Here is a 17,331-nt window from a genome sequence, read left to right as displayed (position 1 = left end):
ATGTTGTTGCATATTGTGGCAGAAAAGAAAGGGTTTATTAACCCTTTAAAAAAAAAAAGAAACTAAAATATGACTTTTTATGGACCGATTGCTAAAAGAAGAAACAGTTATTTTTACTGTACACTGAGCATTGAACATATACTTAGCAAATAAAATCAGAATCTAACTATAAACTCGATTCAAGCACACTCTGCTTGATTCTCAGGGACTGTACTATAAACAGAGACCACTGTATTTGCTCATAGATAGAGATTCAGCATTCTCCTACAGTTAGCTGCTGAGGTCACTCTCTCTGTCACTTCTTTCCCCCTATATGTTTTTCTCTTCCACACTTTCTGTTCTTTTCCTGCAATGAGATTACTCGGTCTTGCCCTAACCCTGGCTGGGAGTGCAAGCCGAGAGGAAAACAGTCAAATTTATTGTTCCTATTTTGGCACATGTTAATTGTTTTCCTTTTTGATCATCTCTCTGATATTTTAAAGATATGTTTTTAGTTTATAATTCATATTCTGTAAGCGTTTGAATGTATCCCTATTTGTATTTTGTAAGCGTTTGAATGTATCCCTATTTGTATTTTGTAAGCGTTTGAATGTATCCCTATTTGTGGTATTCTGTGCTTATGTCTCGTTGGGATTTGTCAAACCAGATATCTTTATAGATTGTTCTTGAAATTTACTTTTTTTTCTCAATTTGAACCATGGACCTTTGTCTTACATTTTTTTGGGTGCTTTTAACTGTACAACCACTGTTCCCATCATCTTCATTTCACCTGACCTAAACACAAGTATCGTAAAAAATCTTAAAAGATGAATATTATCCTTTCATTCATTGATTCATTTTTCATTTGCTCTCTCACTCATTTATCCATTAGCTGTTTTTTTCTCATTTTCTCACATGTATTTATATATATATATATATTTATATATTTAAAATCCAGAATGGCCCCTCAACAGCAGCAGCTTAATTGGACTGGTAAAGCAGCACCAGGAAAAAATACTCCCATGGATATCTATGACGCAGTTTACCTCAAGTACAGCAGTACTGAAACTATCAGGGAATTCCGCAACAGAGAGGCGAAGATTCCATGGGATCTATCTAGGTAGATGAAAATAATATAGTACAAGTTTTTAAAATGTATAAATCAAAGATTAAGCTTTAAAAAAAAGCGTAACTATATAATGAAATCAAAAATGGTTTCATGATGATATCTTGTTTTGTTTTTTAATATTTTATTTTTTGGCATTCTTACTTGCCGTTTTAAAGTTTCCCTGATGTGGAATTGAAATTATTACATTTGCAATTGTATGAAAAATATTCACCAAGCCTCAATTAGAGTCGTTTTTCTCTTCATTTCTAGAAGAAACTAATTTATGAGGGATTGTTGTTTTCTTTTGTCATGTGTATACAAAGCAAATGTTGGAACACATTCACCTTTTTATTATAATCCTTTTTCTTTGGTTTATTGATTAAATGTAAGTCGAGGTTAAAAAACAAAGACTGTCATTTGATTAGAATTTTAAAATAACAAAGAAGTAGTCAATGCAATAATTTGGCATGCATGCTAAAAGTAAACACTATTACCTCTTTAAGCAAAGGGACAAATTTTATTCCGGGGTTGAATCGAGGTTTTAAAAAAAAAATAAAAATTAGATATTTTTTTTGTCGACGTTTATATTCATTCAGCATTGAGCAACTGTTAGTTTTGGAGAAAGGTACTTTGCAATAGACTTGTGTACTGCACTGTCATTTAATGCCACAGAAATCAGGATAAAGTTCAACTTTATGAGCCATGTGTACTGAATGTTCATATTGTATATTTTAAGTGATGCCACCTTCTCTTTAAAACGTCCAAAACGTTAATGGAAAACTTAACATTCATATTTCAATTCTAGACGAGCTTTGAAACAGATGAGTTCATCTGCTGCTGCCTTCCATGTGTTGAGGAATCGCCTGGTCACCTCACACGCCACTGTGTGTATTTGCCACTATTTGCTTGGAATAGGGGACAGACATCTTGGCAATTTTATGGTCAACACTAAGACTGGGCACATGATTGGGATTGATTTTGGCCATGCATTTGGGACTGCAACTCAGGTAATCACCTACAAATGTAGTTTGTTGATTTTGGTGTAAGACTTAATATGGCTGGATGGAGTCATCTGACCTCCCATTGTGGGTAGGAGGTCACTTGCTGTCTCTTCTATCCCCTTATATCTGTGTTCCGAGTTGCTTTCTGTATTTGTCTTGGAATGAGATTACTTTGTTTTGCCCTGGCCTTGGCCAGAGTCCTTATTATGTATTTGTCTTGGAATGAGATTACTTTGTTTTGCCCTGGCCTTGGCCAGAGTCCTTAGCTGGAAGGAAAACTAGTCAAGTGTATAGTATTAGTTTTGGGAGTTTTTTGTCCTTGTAAATTACTCTCTGTTATGTACTGTAATATTTGTTTGAATGTATAATGATTTGTAAACATTTGAGTGTATTCCTCTTAGTTGGATCCTGTGCTTGTGTTTGGATGAGACTTTTAGGTACTGATACTGTCCTTTTGGATTCTATATCTGTTCCCTATTTGAACCATTCCTCTTTGTCTTATGTTTTTACGTGTACGTTTAATTGTTAATCTATATTTTTTTTTACTGTTCCATTTCCTTTCTTTTTACTGGTGCTGAAATGACCTAAATTTGTTCAAGTGCCGTTAAATACTTTAAAACAAATAAAACAAACTTAATATGGTGCTTGTTTTGAGTGACCCTTTGTCTTATCTTGGTGTAAGGTTAAGCAATGTTAAGTGTAACCCATACAAAGATTAGGCTGTTCAAATGTCAATGACAAGTCAGTCTTATTGCATGAGCTGAAGACATTTTCTTCAGAAGATGGAAGTTGAAAGGGTAGACCATGAGGAGTCCAGCGTATACCACAACCATGGAGGCTCTAAAATGGAACCCAATCGGGAAATGTGAAAGAGGAAGACTAAATACAAAGAAGTTGGAAACCACATGGAAAAACCTGGAAAAGAAAGCCCAACATGTGATGTGGTCCATGGCCTGTGCTCCATAAGGAGTGATGGGCATAAGTAAAATTCAGAAAATGTGTGGAGCGGGCACTTGTATCAATAATGATGAGAAATATAGGGTATGGAGAAATGCCAGATGAAAACAGAGAATAAAAATATCACGTTGTCAGAGTGGCTGGATGGCTCAGTGGCTAGTGCAACTGCTCGCTGATCTCTCTCTCTCTCTCTCTCTCTCTCTCTCTCTCTCTCTCTCTCTCTCTCTCTCTCTCTCTCTCTCTCTCTCTCTCTCTCTCTCAGCCGTGTCAGTTGGATCCCAAGTTTGGCTCTGACACCATGATATTTTTATATTCTGTTTTCATCTGGCACTTCTCCATACCGTATATTTCTCATAATGGGTATAAGTAAGTAATATTCAGTGTGGTCAGGGATTGGATGAGAGTTAATGATTGCAAAACTATAGCTCCAATGTTATTCCAAGTACTTTAAAAACAAAGAAACACAAAAAGATTAAATTCCATTTGTTATTTCTTTCGGAAAATTTGCCGTTACTTTAGATATTATAAATAATATGAAATTGAATGTAAGCTTCAATTTAATTACAAAAACAGATCAAAGAAATGTTTCGGGTTTCCCCTTTATTAACAAAACAGTTTTGAGCAGCAACATTTATGTTACTGGGAAGACTGAAATACCTCAGGCAATCGATGCAATGCAGTGCCGTAAATGAGCTAGAGTGAGATGGCTTGCTCAAGACCAAACAGCATAGCAGGTGGGAGTCAAATCTAGACACAAAGGGAAAACCATTCCACTGCACTAAACTGCCCTCAAAGTGACCAAGCTGTTAAACCTTATTTTCATTTCATGACCTCGTATTTTCTTTCTCTTCTACACTGATTCATTTTAAAGGAGAAGAATTATATTCTTATTTGTCAATAATATTCTATCTATTCGTTGATTTGAGTCTTAATTTTTTAAAAAATCCTTTAAATTTTTATGTGTTCAATGTTGACAACCATCATAGCCATATATGAAAAAAGACCAGATCTTCTCTGAGGGTTTGCTTAAAAGGATAAACACTTAAGCTATCCTTTTCTCGGAAATTTTTGTTTCTCATTGGTTTTGAATGAGATAAATACCAGATAAGATAATCCATTGTTTGGTACAGTAGAACATGAAAGTAACGTACTCGGAAATAGCGACGACTCGGAAATAGTGAGTAAAATCTAAATCCCCGTTTTTTTCTCTTATTTGAGTTTATAAAATTAGCATGCAAGTAGCGAGTATGAAAAAGAGGTCAACTCGGAAATAACGAGCATTTCCTGCCTAGGACTTCGAACGAAGTAAAGCAAAACACCAGACAAGGGCGATTTAAATATTTTTAGCCTAGCTTCTTTTCTTTTCTTATTTTTCGTTACGAGTAATATTACGAGTAGCCTAGTCTAGAGTACATAGTAGGCGAAACAAATTTGGGTGGGGGTTGGGTGTGTGTGTTTCTGTGCATGTGGGGGTCAATTATTCACCCAATGTGGTGCCACGCGACGCGCGAGGTAAGCACTGGCAGCCAACATGTCAACATGCCTCACTTCGCAGCATCGGTCAGCAAGTCGCATTCGTTAACGAACGACACAATCAGCGAGAGAGGGGAGCGTGGAACCATCATTTCAGTGGGTCAGTGATTGAGTGATGCGCTTGCTTACCTCATCAAACATGCCTAGTGCATACAAACACTCGCACACACACATACACGAAATCTTGATGGAAATAGAAGGGGTGGATCAACTTCAACCTGTGGCCATCATTAAGTAGTTAACGAAGGCTGTGTTCAACTCCGCCCTCACCCCACTTTATCCACACACAGTCATTTGCACGCACGCGCGGCACACACGCACAAACACACACGCACACATACACACATTGTCTTACCATATTTTTGTACGGCCGAGTGACCTTTCCTGGCAACTCGGGTATATCGAGAACTCGGAAATAGCGAGTAATCAGGAGTGGGCCCGTCGAACTCGCTATTTCCGAGTTCTACTGTATCAGAAGTTTTGTAATGTGGATTGATGTGTAAAGAGTGTTTTCAGGATTGCTATGAGCATATAAAAAGATAAAGAAAACAAAAAGAAAAGAAAAGAAACAAAAGAAAAAGAACGAAACAAATTATTGCCAATATAATTTCTCTTTTAATTGAGTGCTCCATCCATTTTATTATACTGATAAAACTTTTTAAAATTTCTAGTTTCTACCAGTCCCTGAATTGATTCCGTTCCGTCTGACCAGTCAGCTGTTGAACCTGACCCTCCCAATGCAGGCCAAAGGTTTGATGGAGGGAACCATGAGGCATGTTCTTAGGGCCTTGAGGAACGATTCAGATTTGTTTTTCAGCACCATGGATGTATTCATCAAAGAACCTTCCATGGATTGGCTGGTTTGTACACTTTTGATTTTCCTTTATTTTTTTCTTTTTAATCATGATTAGCAATTAGGTGTCTTGTACCAAACCTCTAGTAGACCATGAGGAGATATTGTAATTGAAGTAATGATGTAAATAACAGTATTGATAATGGTCGAAGTGATCGTGATGGTTATGGTAAAAATATAATGATGATGATGATGATGATAACGACGATGGTGGAGATGACAATGACAACAATGAAGATGTTATTGGAAATTTAACTCACTTGTTTACTTTCTACTCCTTTTTTTTTGTCCGTAATAATTTCAGATGTTTGCTGAAAAACAAATAAAGCAGCAAGGACTTCCAGAGGGTAAGCATGTGTGATGGGATAACAAGAGTTGTATTTATCATTGATATATAGTGGGAAGGAATTCCTAATTATGGTAACAATATTTAAACTGAAGACAAGGGATAATTTTGTTTGGGAAAAACTTACACTTTTCCTTAAGAGTTTGTTTTAATTTTGGCTCCATGGGCTCTAAGTTTTTAAAAGTCCACTGTTGTATTGTTAATAGGGCAGCTAAGTCATGACGTCACCTCCCCCCCCCCCTTTTTTTTTTTTAAGGGGTGGGGTGGGGTGTACACAACTATCTGCAGTAATGAGTCATTGACTTGCATTAATTAAAATACCTTACTTCGAAATGTGGAATTAGTACAAAAATGCATATTAAATAAAGTCTCACATGGCAATAAAGCTGGTGGATTCGGAGTTTATTCCAGTTTCTATTGCTATTTCTAATGGACAATAACAAATGCTTGTTATCCTTTAGATAGGATACCAGTTGCTTGCAAAGCACGCCAGATCCAATAATCATAGCTACCCAAACTCCACTGAGTGGACAAAAGAGTCAGAAAAAATCAATCCAAACTCAGTCTAGAATTGAGACTTTCCCCTTCGTTTCTTTGATGATTATTTTGCCATTTGTCTGATGTTTTATTTTACAATTGTCTTTTATTTTCATCCTCCTTGAACCACCTTGTAGATTCCCTGGAAGCAACCGAGAAGAGTTGGTACCCCAGACAGAAAATTGAAATTGCTAAAAGTAAATTAGAAGGCAATCATCCCTCACACATCATGAAGTAAGTACACACCTTTTTCAGTTTCAGATTACAATGGTGTCCATCTATAATGCATGGTCCTAGGTAATCAGGCAGATTGTGCTTATAAGCCGAGTCTCATTTTATTTGTCATATGCCAACGTCCCTAAGGTTCAGTTTGTAAAAGCATGTTTCTCCTCTGAGTTTCTATAGATGAGGCACTGGGTTACAATTACAAGTTTGAAACTGCCCTTTTAGATTTTTTGTTTTTTTTGGGGTCTTTATTTATTTATTTTTTTGCTTGCTCACAAAATGCGACGAAATTATGACACATTTGGGGCGTGGCATGGAGAAGAGTGTAATTTGTTGCTGTGCCTAACTATGTCTGGATAGATGCGTGTATGTGAGCTACTATTCTCACAAGTTAAGTTAAATGATGTCTAATGGTTTAAGTGCTTCTTTAACTTAAGCTGTTAGTTTGCTCTTATGCCATCCTTCTCCTATTTCTCTTCATCATCATCATCCACTTCCTCAACTCCTCCTCTTTTCTCGTCTTCTCCGTCTCATTCTCCTCTTCTTTGTGCCATGATCCCACCCTACTGGTCCCTGTCACCCACTCCCATGCTATTTCAAGGACTACCAAAGCCTACCAAAGTTATAGAATGGGTGTGATTCATGCAAGAGATTTGATAGAATAGGTTCTGAGCATTTCAATCGTTTCACCAAAACATGATTACTGGTTTATTTGGATCTCTTAACCATAACATTTTAAAACTTGGTTGGAAAAATTAGCCTTCTTTAAGCAGACTTCATTAAGATTGTGTGCTTATAAATGGGTAAATTTATACAGTAAAGATTCTGTTTCATGCCTGGAGCGTGCTTATAGCCAGATTCTCCCTTTAACCAGTGTGCTTATAACTGGAAACTATTGTACAATTATCCTTTAAATCAGAAGTTTTTTTCCAATTTTTTATCTGGTCATAACTGCAGTATGACATTGTCTTCATTTACGCTCAAGTCGTATTGCCATTACTACTGTCTTGGTGAAAACGGGAAAATGACATAATGGGTAAGTATTGAAGTTATATTGTAGCTGTCTAATTTCACTTGAAATTTAGATTTTTCAATGTAGTTTGGAATTGGGATTTTAAACTCCTTTCTCATTCCATTATACAGAGAAGAGCTTGCTTGTAGTGGTTTGGTGAAGAGACCTGCCCACAAGAAATACTTGGAGGTCCTGATGGGATCCACTGACCAGGTTAGAAGTCAACTCCCTGCCAAAAGATTATCAGTGGAGGACCAAGTGGCAGCCCTCATCAGTCAGGCAACAGATCCAAACATTCTTGGGCGTGTCTATGTCGGATGGAGTGCTTGGATGTAACACAACATCAAATATTAATTATGCAACACACACACTAGTTATGCTACAAAAATCAATGACGTGCTTATTGTGAATTTCATTAAAATATACTGGAGACGAAAAGGCTTTTAGGGTACTGTTTTTTTTCCTTCTCAGGACAAGATTATCAATTAGTCCATATGTGCCAGTGGTTAAGATTAATATTCCAAATTTGTTTACTCCTGACTTATGTGCTTGCTTGATGAATAATTTCCTTTTAGGAATGCCTTAGTGATGTCATCTAACAATGTAATGCGGTTTGCGTAATTCTATTTTGTTTCCATTGAAAACATGTGTTTGAATCATTTAGATTAAAGTCAAATGTCTACATGTTTAACTGATTTAGGCTTGGAATCTAATGAATTTTATCTCCACTTAAGAACAAAAAAAAAACCAAGCTGATTTATGCAAGTTTTGATGGTACAAGTAACCAATTGTTTATAAATGACCTCATCATTTATCTTCTTTTTATACTGTTTAAAAATGTTTGTTCCAAGCGATGTTAAACTTTGATCTATGCTTTATTTGAATAGCTTAACTTACAATAGTTTCGATAAAAGTACATTTCTTCTTTTATATTCCTTCCTTAAAAATTATTGTTACATTCACATGAACTTTTTATTGTAAGCAAATTCTCCACTTATTAATTTGTTTATTATTCAAATTGGAAACGAATTTTTTGTTGTTTTATATATATATATTCATGTTAAAGTTTGCATATTAATACGACCAGCCTAACTTTTTAGGAGTGAAACGTAAGCTTTTGTCAGTTTTATATATCAAATATTATAAGTACTGCATACGTCGTATTTTTAATTCTTCTACTTGACATATTTTTTTTCTCTTTTCATAATGCTCCCTGTTTGGGTGATTTGTTTTATTTTATTTTACATTTATTTTTCACTCAGTGGAAAAAGCAACAAAAATTTAAAAAAAAATAAAATAAAAACAAACAAAAAAGAAGAAAAAATCATAACAAATACTCTTTTCAATATAGTACATCTCATTCCACCGTTTTTTAAAATTTTTGTTTTGCATTCATGCTTATTGTGGTCAATTTTTTAATGTTTCTCATGTATGTAACATGAAATATATTTTACATTCTAAGACATATTGTTGATTTTGATTCTTTTTTTAAAACTTTTTTTTTTTTTTTGGAGTTTTATGGTGCTTGTTATACTCATAGGCATACCTGCCTACATGAAAATGTCAAAATCAGTAACCAACACTAAATTCATCAGTAATAAATGGTGCTTGATGGCTTATTTTTCAATGTTAGTGACCGTTGACTTATTTTTATGTTATTTTTTTTTTGTTTTCTGGAAAATGATTTGCATGTGTTTATATATTATTAGGATCAAGTTATGGTTATTTATATTTAATTATTCACTTCCTTATTTATTTATTTTTTAAATTTATTGATGATATTCATATTTATTTATTTATTTATCGATCTATTTATTTTGGTAGTTTCCTTTTACCTGTCTTGATTTGAAATTATATGTAAATGCATGGTTCATATTGGCAATTGCCTAAAATAAACCTTTGAATTGAATTGGTAAAATTTCAGTAATACTATACTAAACCAAACAAAATAAGATACATAAACCTTTTATACATAAAATAAAGATTGCAGTTGGCTTTTGAAATTTTCTATTTTCCAAAATTTGGACATTTTGACTGATTAAATCTTAGAACTTTTAGTGATGTTTTTGTTTGTTTTTAAGGGTTTTACGGCGCTTGCAACACATTAAGGTCATATATCAGCGCCAGTTAAAAGGAAGAAAATGGGATAGTAAAAAGTTCTAGAATTACAATTAAAGCATCCAAGGATAAGGCAGACAAAGGGGAATTGGTTCAAATAGGGAACAGATGTAGATTCCAAGAGCACACTATCAGTGTACTTAGAGATCACCTAAAAGTCTCATCCAGACACAAACACCCCCCCCCCCCCCCCCACTAAGAGGAATACACTCAAATGTTTACAAATCATATATAATACATAAATAAAACATAATACAGTGCATAACAGAGAGATGATTTACAAGGAAAAAAATATCATTTCCAAAAACTAACTTACATTTGACTGTTTCCCTCCCAGTCAGGGCCAGGACAAAACCAAGTAATCTTATTCCAAGACAAAGACAGAAAGCATGTTGGAAAACAGACAGGGGGATAGACAGAAGACACAGTATGTATCTCCCTGCCCACTGTGGGAGGTCGGGAACCCCACCCAGAAGCTAAGGACTCCGGCCAGGGCAAAACCAAGTAATCTCACCCCAAGGCGAAGACAGAAAGCAACTTGGAAAAGGAAATATATAGGGGGATAGAAGACAGCAACAGTGACCTCCCTGTCTATCATGACCATGGGAGGTCAAAAGACCCCATCCAGAAAGATCAAAATGAAATGAAAAAGATCAGATTGATTATGGTGACCAATTGATTTTATTCTTTTTTTTTTTTTTAATAATCTGCAGCAATGAAGGAGATACAACATACTGTACTTATAGAATTGAACTTGTATAGAATCAATAACGCCTTTAACAAAATGCCTTCATGGACAATAATAATAATAATAATAATAACAACAATCTTAAAATCACATCGATTTCTGGACTACTTGTTTTCTGCCATACAGTTCAATTTCAATATGGTTTGTACTGTCAACCAAAAAAAAAATTTTAAAAATTGAACCGACAGGAGTTACAGTGTCAAAGCTATCTCAAGATATCCGACACTCAGACTACACAAATGATTTCAAGTTCCAATTGAATATCTTTTCAAACATTTTTTTATTTAAAAAAATAAATAAAATAAAGTGGCACATCTTTTATAAGATCTGATGGGACAGGACTATAAAACAAATCTAGTCACAAGAAAAAATATTCAACCTTCAGCATAATCCAAACTGTTTGTTTTGGTTGTTTTTTTTTTTTCAGAGGTTTTACGGCACTTGCAACACATATGAGTCTATTAAGTGCCGGGAGAAATAAGATAAATTTTGATAAACAAGGAGATGAGGAGGAGACGATATAAGAAATGTACCACTGAACTAGTCTGAGACGGAAATCATTGCCGAAAATGAAAATGCAAAACAAATTAAATCTAATATTATATTTTTAAATTAATCATACATAACATTCTGGTGTTACCTTATTCTCATTGCTTACATTTTGTAGACAAATTTAATAAACTGATTCAATAATAAACCTTCAACAGAGTCTGGCAAAACAGTTTGCCTGTAAAAAATACTAAAAAATTTCAGTTGTTAGTGGGTTTTTTTTTTTAGAACTTAAATCAATCCATATTTTTTTCCTTTTGGGAATGAATATTTTTTTCCAATTAAATGGAAGACTTATTTTTTGAAAAAATCAAAACAAACTTTTGTGTAAGTTTTTTTTTAGTTTGAATGATACATGCAACACTTTTAGACCAATTCAGCACCAGAAAAAAATGGAATCGTCTAAAGATTTCAGTACTTTGCAAGTGCAATCCTATAATACATAGGATGAGAGGATAATGAGATGGAGAATATTTTTGTTTTTAGAGTTTTACAGCATTTGCATCACTGTGCGGCTATGTGGTCTAGTGGTATGGCGCTCTGATCAGAAGGTCCTGGACTCGAGTCTTGCTCTAAATAGTGCAAAGTTGAGTCCTTGGAAAAGGCTCTTTATGCACATTCTTGCATCATACTCCGTTGTGTAAAATGAGTACCTGGCCTTTAACAACATTGTCTCGTCCTACATGTTAAATGTTGCTGTTGGCTAGGGACCTTTTGTAAAGTGCTTTGAGCATGTTTAGTGGATATTGCGCTACAAAAACGCTCAAGTAATTTGGTCATTTTTGCTCCAGTAAAAAGAATGATGGCAGAGGAAAAGTTGTAGATCTGAAGTTAAAAGTACCAAATAAAAAGCAAGACAAAGGGGAATAATTTAAATATGGATCAGAATCAAAAGATTCCAGGATCAATATGCCATTCGACCACTGACATTACCTAAAAGTCCCATCCAGGCACAAGCAAATAATCTGGCTGTAAAGGATACACTCAAATGTTTACAAATCGCATAATATTTTAAAAACTCAAAAAGTACATACCAGAGAGATGATTTACAGGGGAAAAAAATATCTTTCAAAAAAAATAATGTAATTAAAAAAAGATGCTACAATACTTTTGACTTTCTCCCTCCCAGCTAATGATCCCAGTCAGGAGCAGGAAAAAAAACTGAGCAATCACAATCCAGAACAAAGACAGCGAGCAACATGAAAACGATCCCTCTTGACATTATCTAAAAGTTTCATTCAGGCACAAGCAAAGGATCCCTGCAATGAAGGAGACTCTCAAATGCTCACAATGCACAGACAAAATATTCAAAACCAAAACTATAATAATGCATAACAGAGAGATGACTTACAAAGAAAAAAAATATCTCAAAAAAAACATCATACATTTTCATTTGGCTGCTTCCCCGAAAGCTAAGGATCCCTGCCAGGACCTGGAAAGACAGCAACATGGAAAGGGAAAACATACGGGGATGAGATAGAAGACAGCAAAAGTGTTGTTTGTTTGTTTTTAGAGGTAGGTCTATATTGGCACTTGCAACACACATGGGTCATTTAAGGCCAAGAAAACTAAGACGACAGGCTTAGCCTTAGAAGAAAGTACCTCTGCATTTGGTCTGAGACAAAAATCATCCCCTCACCTGGATCTTTGCTGAAAATGGAAAAATATATAATATGCACTATTACATAGCAAGTGACCTGATAGTATACCTTTGTCCCATAATTCACTACATAGGAGATGTTAACGGACATTTTTATTTCATTTTCACAAAAAGAAACCAAAAAAAAACCAAACAAAAATCCTACAACAAAAATTAAAATCCAAGTAAAACAAAAACTATTTTATCTCAATCACAGACAGTTACAGAGTGTATAATCTTGCCTTAGCATAAAAATTGCAGTTATACGAATCAGCAAAGTTTGTATTACTTCATCAGAGGCGTGACATCTCCGCCCCAACATGGAAGGTCAGAAGACCCATTCAACCTGGATCTTAGCCAAAATTGTTTTGTTTTGTTGTTTTTAAGGGTTTTACGGCACTTGCAACACATTAAGTTTATATCAGCGCCAGTAAAAAGGAAGAAAATGGGATAGTAAAAACTTCTAGAATTACAATTAGAGCTCCCAAGAAAAAGTAAGACAGGGGAACTGGGAACAAATAGGGGAAATTGAAAATTCATTTGTATTATCATTAATATATACATAATATATGTTTGTTTTTAATGGTTTTATGGCGCTTGCAACACATTTAGGTCATATCACCGCCAGTAAAAAGGAAGAAAATAGGATAGTAAAAGTTCTAGAATTACAATTACAGTACCAAGAAAAAGGAAGACAAAGGGGAATTCGTTCACAAGAGCACACTATCTGTGTACTTAGTTTGAGATCACCTAAATATCTCCTCCTGATACAAGAGCAGGATCCAATTAAGAGGAATACACTCAAACGTTTACAAGATGTTCAAAATATATCTATGACTAACAATACATATCAGAGAGATGATTTACAAGGAAAAAAAATATCACCTCCCAAAACGAACAGGATACATTTGACTGCTTCCCTCTCAGCCAAGGACTGGTAAGGACCAGGACAAAGCCAAGTAGTTCCATTCCAAGACAAAGACAGAATGCAAGTCAGAAACCAGATATTGGGGGATAGAAGACACAGCAAATGACCTCCTGCCCAACATGGGAGATCAAAGACCCCGCCCAGGTAAGGAATTGATCCACACAGAGAGTAATTCTTTTTCCAATTTTGCTTTGTCTACAATTTAAAAAAAACCAAACAAATCCAAGGCTTTTTCTAAATGACTGACAAACTTTGGAGAAAAGCACTGTGTTTGTTCAATTACATAAATCAGTAAGACCTGAATAAACCAGAGAGTAAAATGACCACACATAAATTCATTGCAAATACCACCTTATGCATTTCAAAAACATCCTATCATACAATGGGATAATTATTCCCGTACATCTCTGAAGATCCACCCACACCTTTACATACAGACACACACAAACACACACCCGCGCGCACACACACACACATGCACAAAAACAAATAATGACTAAAGATTTGCTGAGATTTAAACTCCAACATGGTCTAGGTTCATCATATAAACTTCTGAGAACAAACTAAAAACAACGATTATTCATTCATACAATATTAATAATAATTTTAAAACATACAACCCCCTCCCGCCTTGAAAAAAAAAAAATCCACTGAGTACACATTCAGCAACTCATTTTATAAATGTCTATGTATACATATTATTCTTTAAAAAGACAAAACAATGCTTCATACACTTTTTCTTGCTCCTGTCCCAAATGCAAATTGCCGATACCAAAGGATTGCCATAATGGAGAGTAGTTGAGAGACTGGCTACATGTCCAAATGTAAAACCATAGCTACTTCCGGCAAAATCCTATCCCTCTCATGACAATGACCCCACAGGAATACACCTATTATGTAAATCCAAAGAGTACATGCTCATATTGACAAGTCCAATCACTTCCAAACCACTGGAAGGATCAAATGACTATTTCATTTGGAAATTCAGTACCAGGAAAAAGAGAGCATTAACAAACAAAAAAAAAAAAAACCCAAAAAAACAACCCCTGAACAACTCAAAACAATATAATTAACTCGTATACATATCACACAATTCGCAAAACAAGTGATAAGTTAGAATATTCCAACTTAAAAAAGTATTGATATTTGCACAAGGTTAAGACATAAATTCCATAACGAAATAGGAGATCCCAAATTCAACAGGGAAAACGCTCACATAAGAATCACCATAATAATTCACAAACAATGTATATGACAGACCTCTGTGGTCTAAATTAGACAAAACACACATTATGCAATTATGTACCTGCTAAGTACATATCACATAACATTGCACTCAACAAAACCCACTTGACCAACACAATGAACTCTCATAAAGGCCTTAACTTATCGACAATACAAGTACACAGTGTAACTTGTACATGAAATATTAGCATAATGCTGACTTTAAGTAAAGGTCTCATACTGAACACGTAAGAAACAAAGGTTGTATATGAACAACTTTGTGGTGGTCATTTAATCCCATAACAATCAAAGGACCCCCCCCCCCCCAAAAAAAAAAAATAAAAAAAATAAAAAAATAAAAAAAATAAAAATAAACCCCAACAAATCCAATCTGTATCTAAATATTAACTGATGAAGTAAATAGTTAAAATGAATTTCAATTGCAATGTACAACCAGTTAAATATGTTAGGCATTCTCAAAATAACAATAACAATCTTCTTAGGTCCAGTTTTAATACAATGAAAAAGTATTTTTTAAAAATTATGGTACCTTAAAATAGTAGTAAACATTTTTAGATAGCTATTGCTCTATGATGGTGATCTTAAAACTTGTAAAAAAATGTCTGAGGCAACAAAATATATACATTTTGCAGATTTCTAAACAACGGCCATAAAAGGGAATGGCCTCACTATTTGATCAACGGGAGGGAAGGGATTTCTGGTAAGAAAAATGATTGCATAAGTCGCATTATTTTTAGACATTAAAAAAAAATACAGCTTAATTGTCTGTAAAAAAAAAGTATGCCTTTAATGAAACAATTCAGCTGTATAAATAGTTAATAAATTTGCCTCTGTTCTGTCTAAATTTTAAAAAGCATGAGCAACAAAGTTTATCATATATCACAAGTCCTTTGATTACTGAAATTATATAAATTGAGCCCCATTAAAAAAAGTATGTATAAAATGTACATGCAAAAAGCTCTCTGAAATACTTGTGTATATCAAGAGTAAAATATCAAAAGGTCACCATAAAACTTTAACTGACAACAAGTTCACAAAGAGAAATAAAAAAAAAAAAATGAGGTACACAATACAGTCAAGGGGCACTTTCAAAGAGACAATGACGATGAAGCATCTTTGTTTTCGTTTTGACCCAAAGAAAATTCTATTTCATTTACCAACAGATTAAGATGAACCTCAGATTGTCACTTTTTTAACCTAAATAGTTCACAGCTTTAAGATTTTTTGTTTGTTTTTAAGAGTTCAGCGGCGCTTGGACAGTCATAATTTCAGCACCAGTAAAAAGGGAGGGAATTGGATAGTCAAAAAATTCTAGACTTACAATTAAAAACACATGAGAAAAAGTAAGGCAAAGGAGAATGGTTCAAATATCAAATAGGGAACAGATGTAGATTCCAACAGTGTACTAAAATTCTCATCCAGACATAAGCATGTATATCACCTAGAGGAATACACTCAAATACTGACACATCACAGATTCAAAATAAAATACAAGACATAACAGAGAGATGATCTACAAGGAAAAAAGAATATCATCTCCCAAAACTATAACTATATATTTGACTGTTTTCCTCTGGGCCAAGGGCCCTGGCAGGCGTCAATACAAAATCAAGTAACCTCATTCTAAGACAAAGACAGAAAGCAAGTTGAAAAACAGATAGGGGATTGAAGACACGGGAAGTGACCTCTCTATAGGGAGGAGGACAAAAAAAAACCCCCCACAAAGTAATATTTTCTGACAAGTGAAGTCATCTTAATCTATCAAAACTATATGTGAAGTTCTGGCCAAAAGTAAAGGACATTTTTTTTTAATATGGCAGAAAACATAATATCAATTCATGAGATCGGATTTCACCAACAATGAAATATTTTATGAAATTGAATTTTTTTTTCTTTCAAACTCCAAAAGCAGTGTTAAATTTTCAACAATTCTCAATTCCAGATCTGTCAAAATTGGTGTATTCCCTACCACCGCCCCCTACGAATTTCAGAAAATAGAAAAAAAAAAAAGAATTTAAGTTCCTAAATTGCCACAATGTTGAATATAAAAATCTTTTTAAAATACTTCAGGACAAACAAGGTGTAATTCAAATTGTAAACATATCCACAGTAGAAGAAGATACAATTCACTGACAGTATATCTATTGTAAGAATCGTAAGATGGACACCAGTGCCTGCATATCATGCAGCTAGGAATTGGCGATACGAGAGCTTGTATTCACTGGTAACAACAATATGACAATAAGATTGACCAGCTAAAGAAAGTCATAGCTGCCAGCCAATGTACAGCATCCAGAAAAAATTGAGTGGAGGAGACATCTGAAATATAAGTGTGGATAAACATGAGTTTGAAAACTTAAACCATTGTGCTCATTCTTCATACAAGTAAATATTGGAGCCAACTTATCACAGGATATCACTAGATATAAAATTAACAGGTAAAATGGTGTCCATCCATCCATTTCATTGCTGAAGATCGTTAGTAAATGAATTACAATTCACAATCACAAGCAAAACTTTCCAACTTCTTTTTTACTGATATGGATATCTACA

General features: G+C 34.4%; 1 protein-coding gene across 2 annotated transcripts in view; it reads left to right on the top strand.

The window, feature by feature from the left end:
* Positions 1–9,608, top strand: part of LOC144972887 (DNA-dependent protein kinase catalytic subunit-like) — a 108,187-nt gene extending 98,579 nt beyond the window's left edge. For both annotated transcript variants that reach the window (XM_078914670.1, XM_078914671.1), the window contains exons 92-97: positions 938–1,099; positions 1,893–2,094; positions 5,250–5,438; positions 5,736–5,778; positions 6,452–6,548; positions 7,683–9,608. In XM_078914670.1, the coding sequence (XP_078770796.1) occupies positions 938–1,099; positions 1,893–2,094; positions 5,250–5,438; positions 5,736–5,778; positions 6,452–6,548; positions 7,683–7,887 (898 nt within the window). In that variant the 3' untranslated portion in view covers positions 7,888–9,608. The remainder of the gene's footprint in view (positions 1–937; positions 1,100–1,892; positions 2,095–5,249; positions 5,439–5,735; positions 5,779–6,451; positions 6,549–7,682) is intronic.
* The last annotated feature ends 7,723 nt before the right edge of the window (positions 9,609–17,331 follow it).

The sequence above is a fragment of the Berghia stephanieae genome, chromosome 5, assembly GCF_034508935.2.
Source record: "Berghia stephanieae isolate SIO BIC M18660-M18661 chromosome 5, UCSD_Bste_1.3, whole genome shotgun sequence".
NCBI classification, from domain to species: Eukaryota; Metazoa; Mollusca; class Gastropoda; order Nudibranchia; family Aeolidiidae; genus Berghia; species Berghia stephanieae.
The sequence above is the reverse complement of the archived record's forward strand: the minus strand, read 5'-3'. Positions and strand labels throughout refer to the sequence as shown.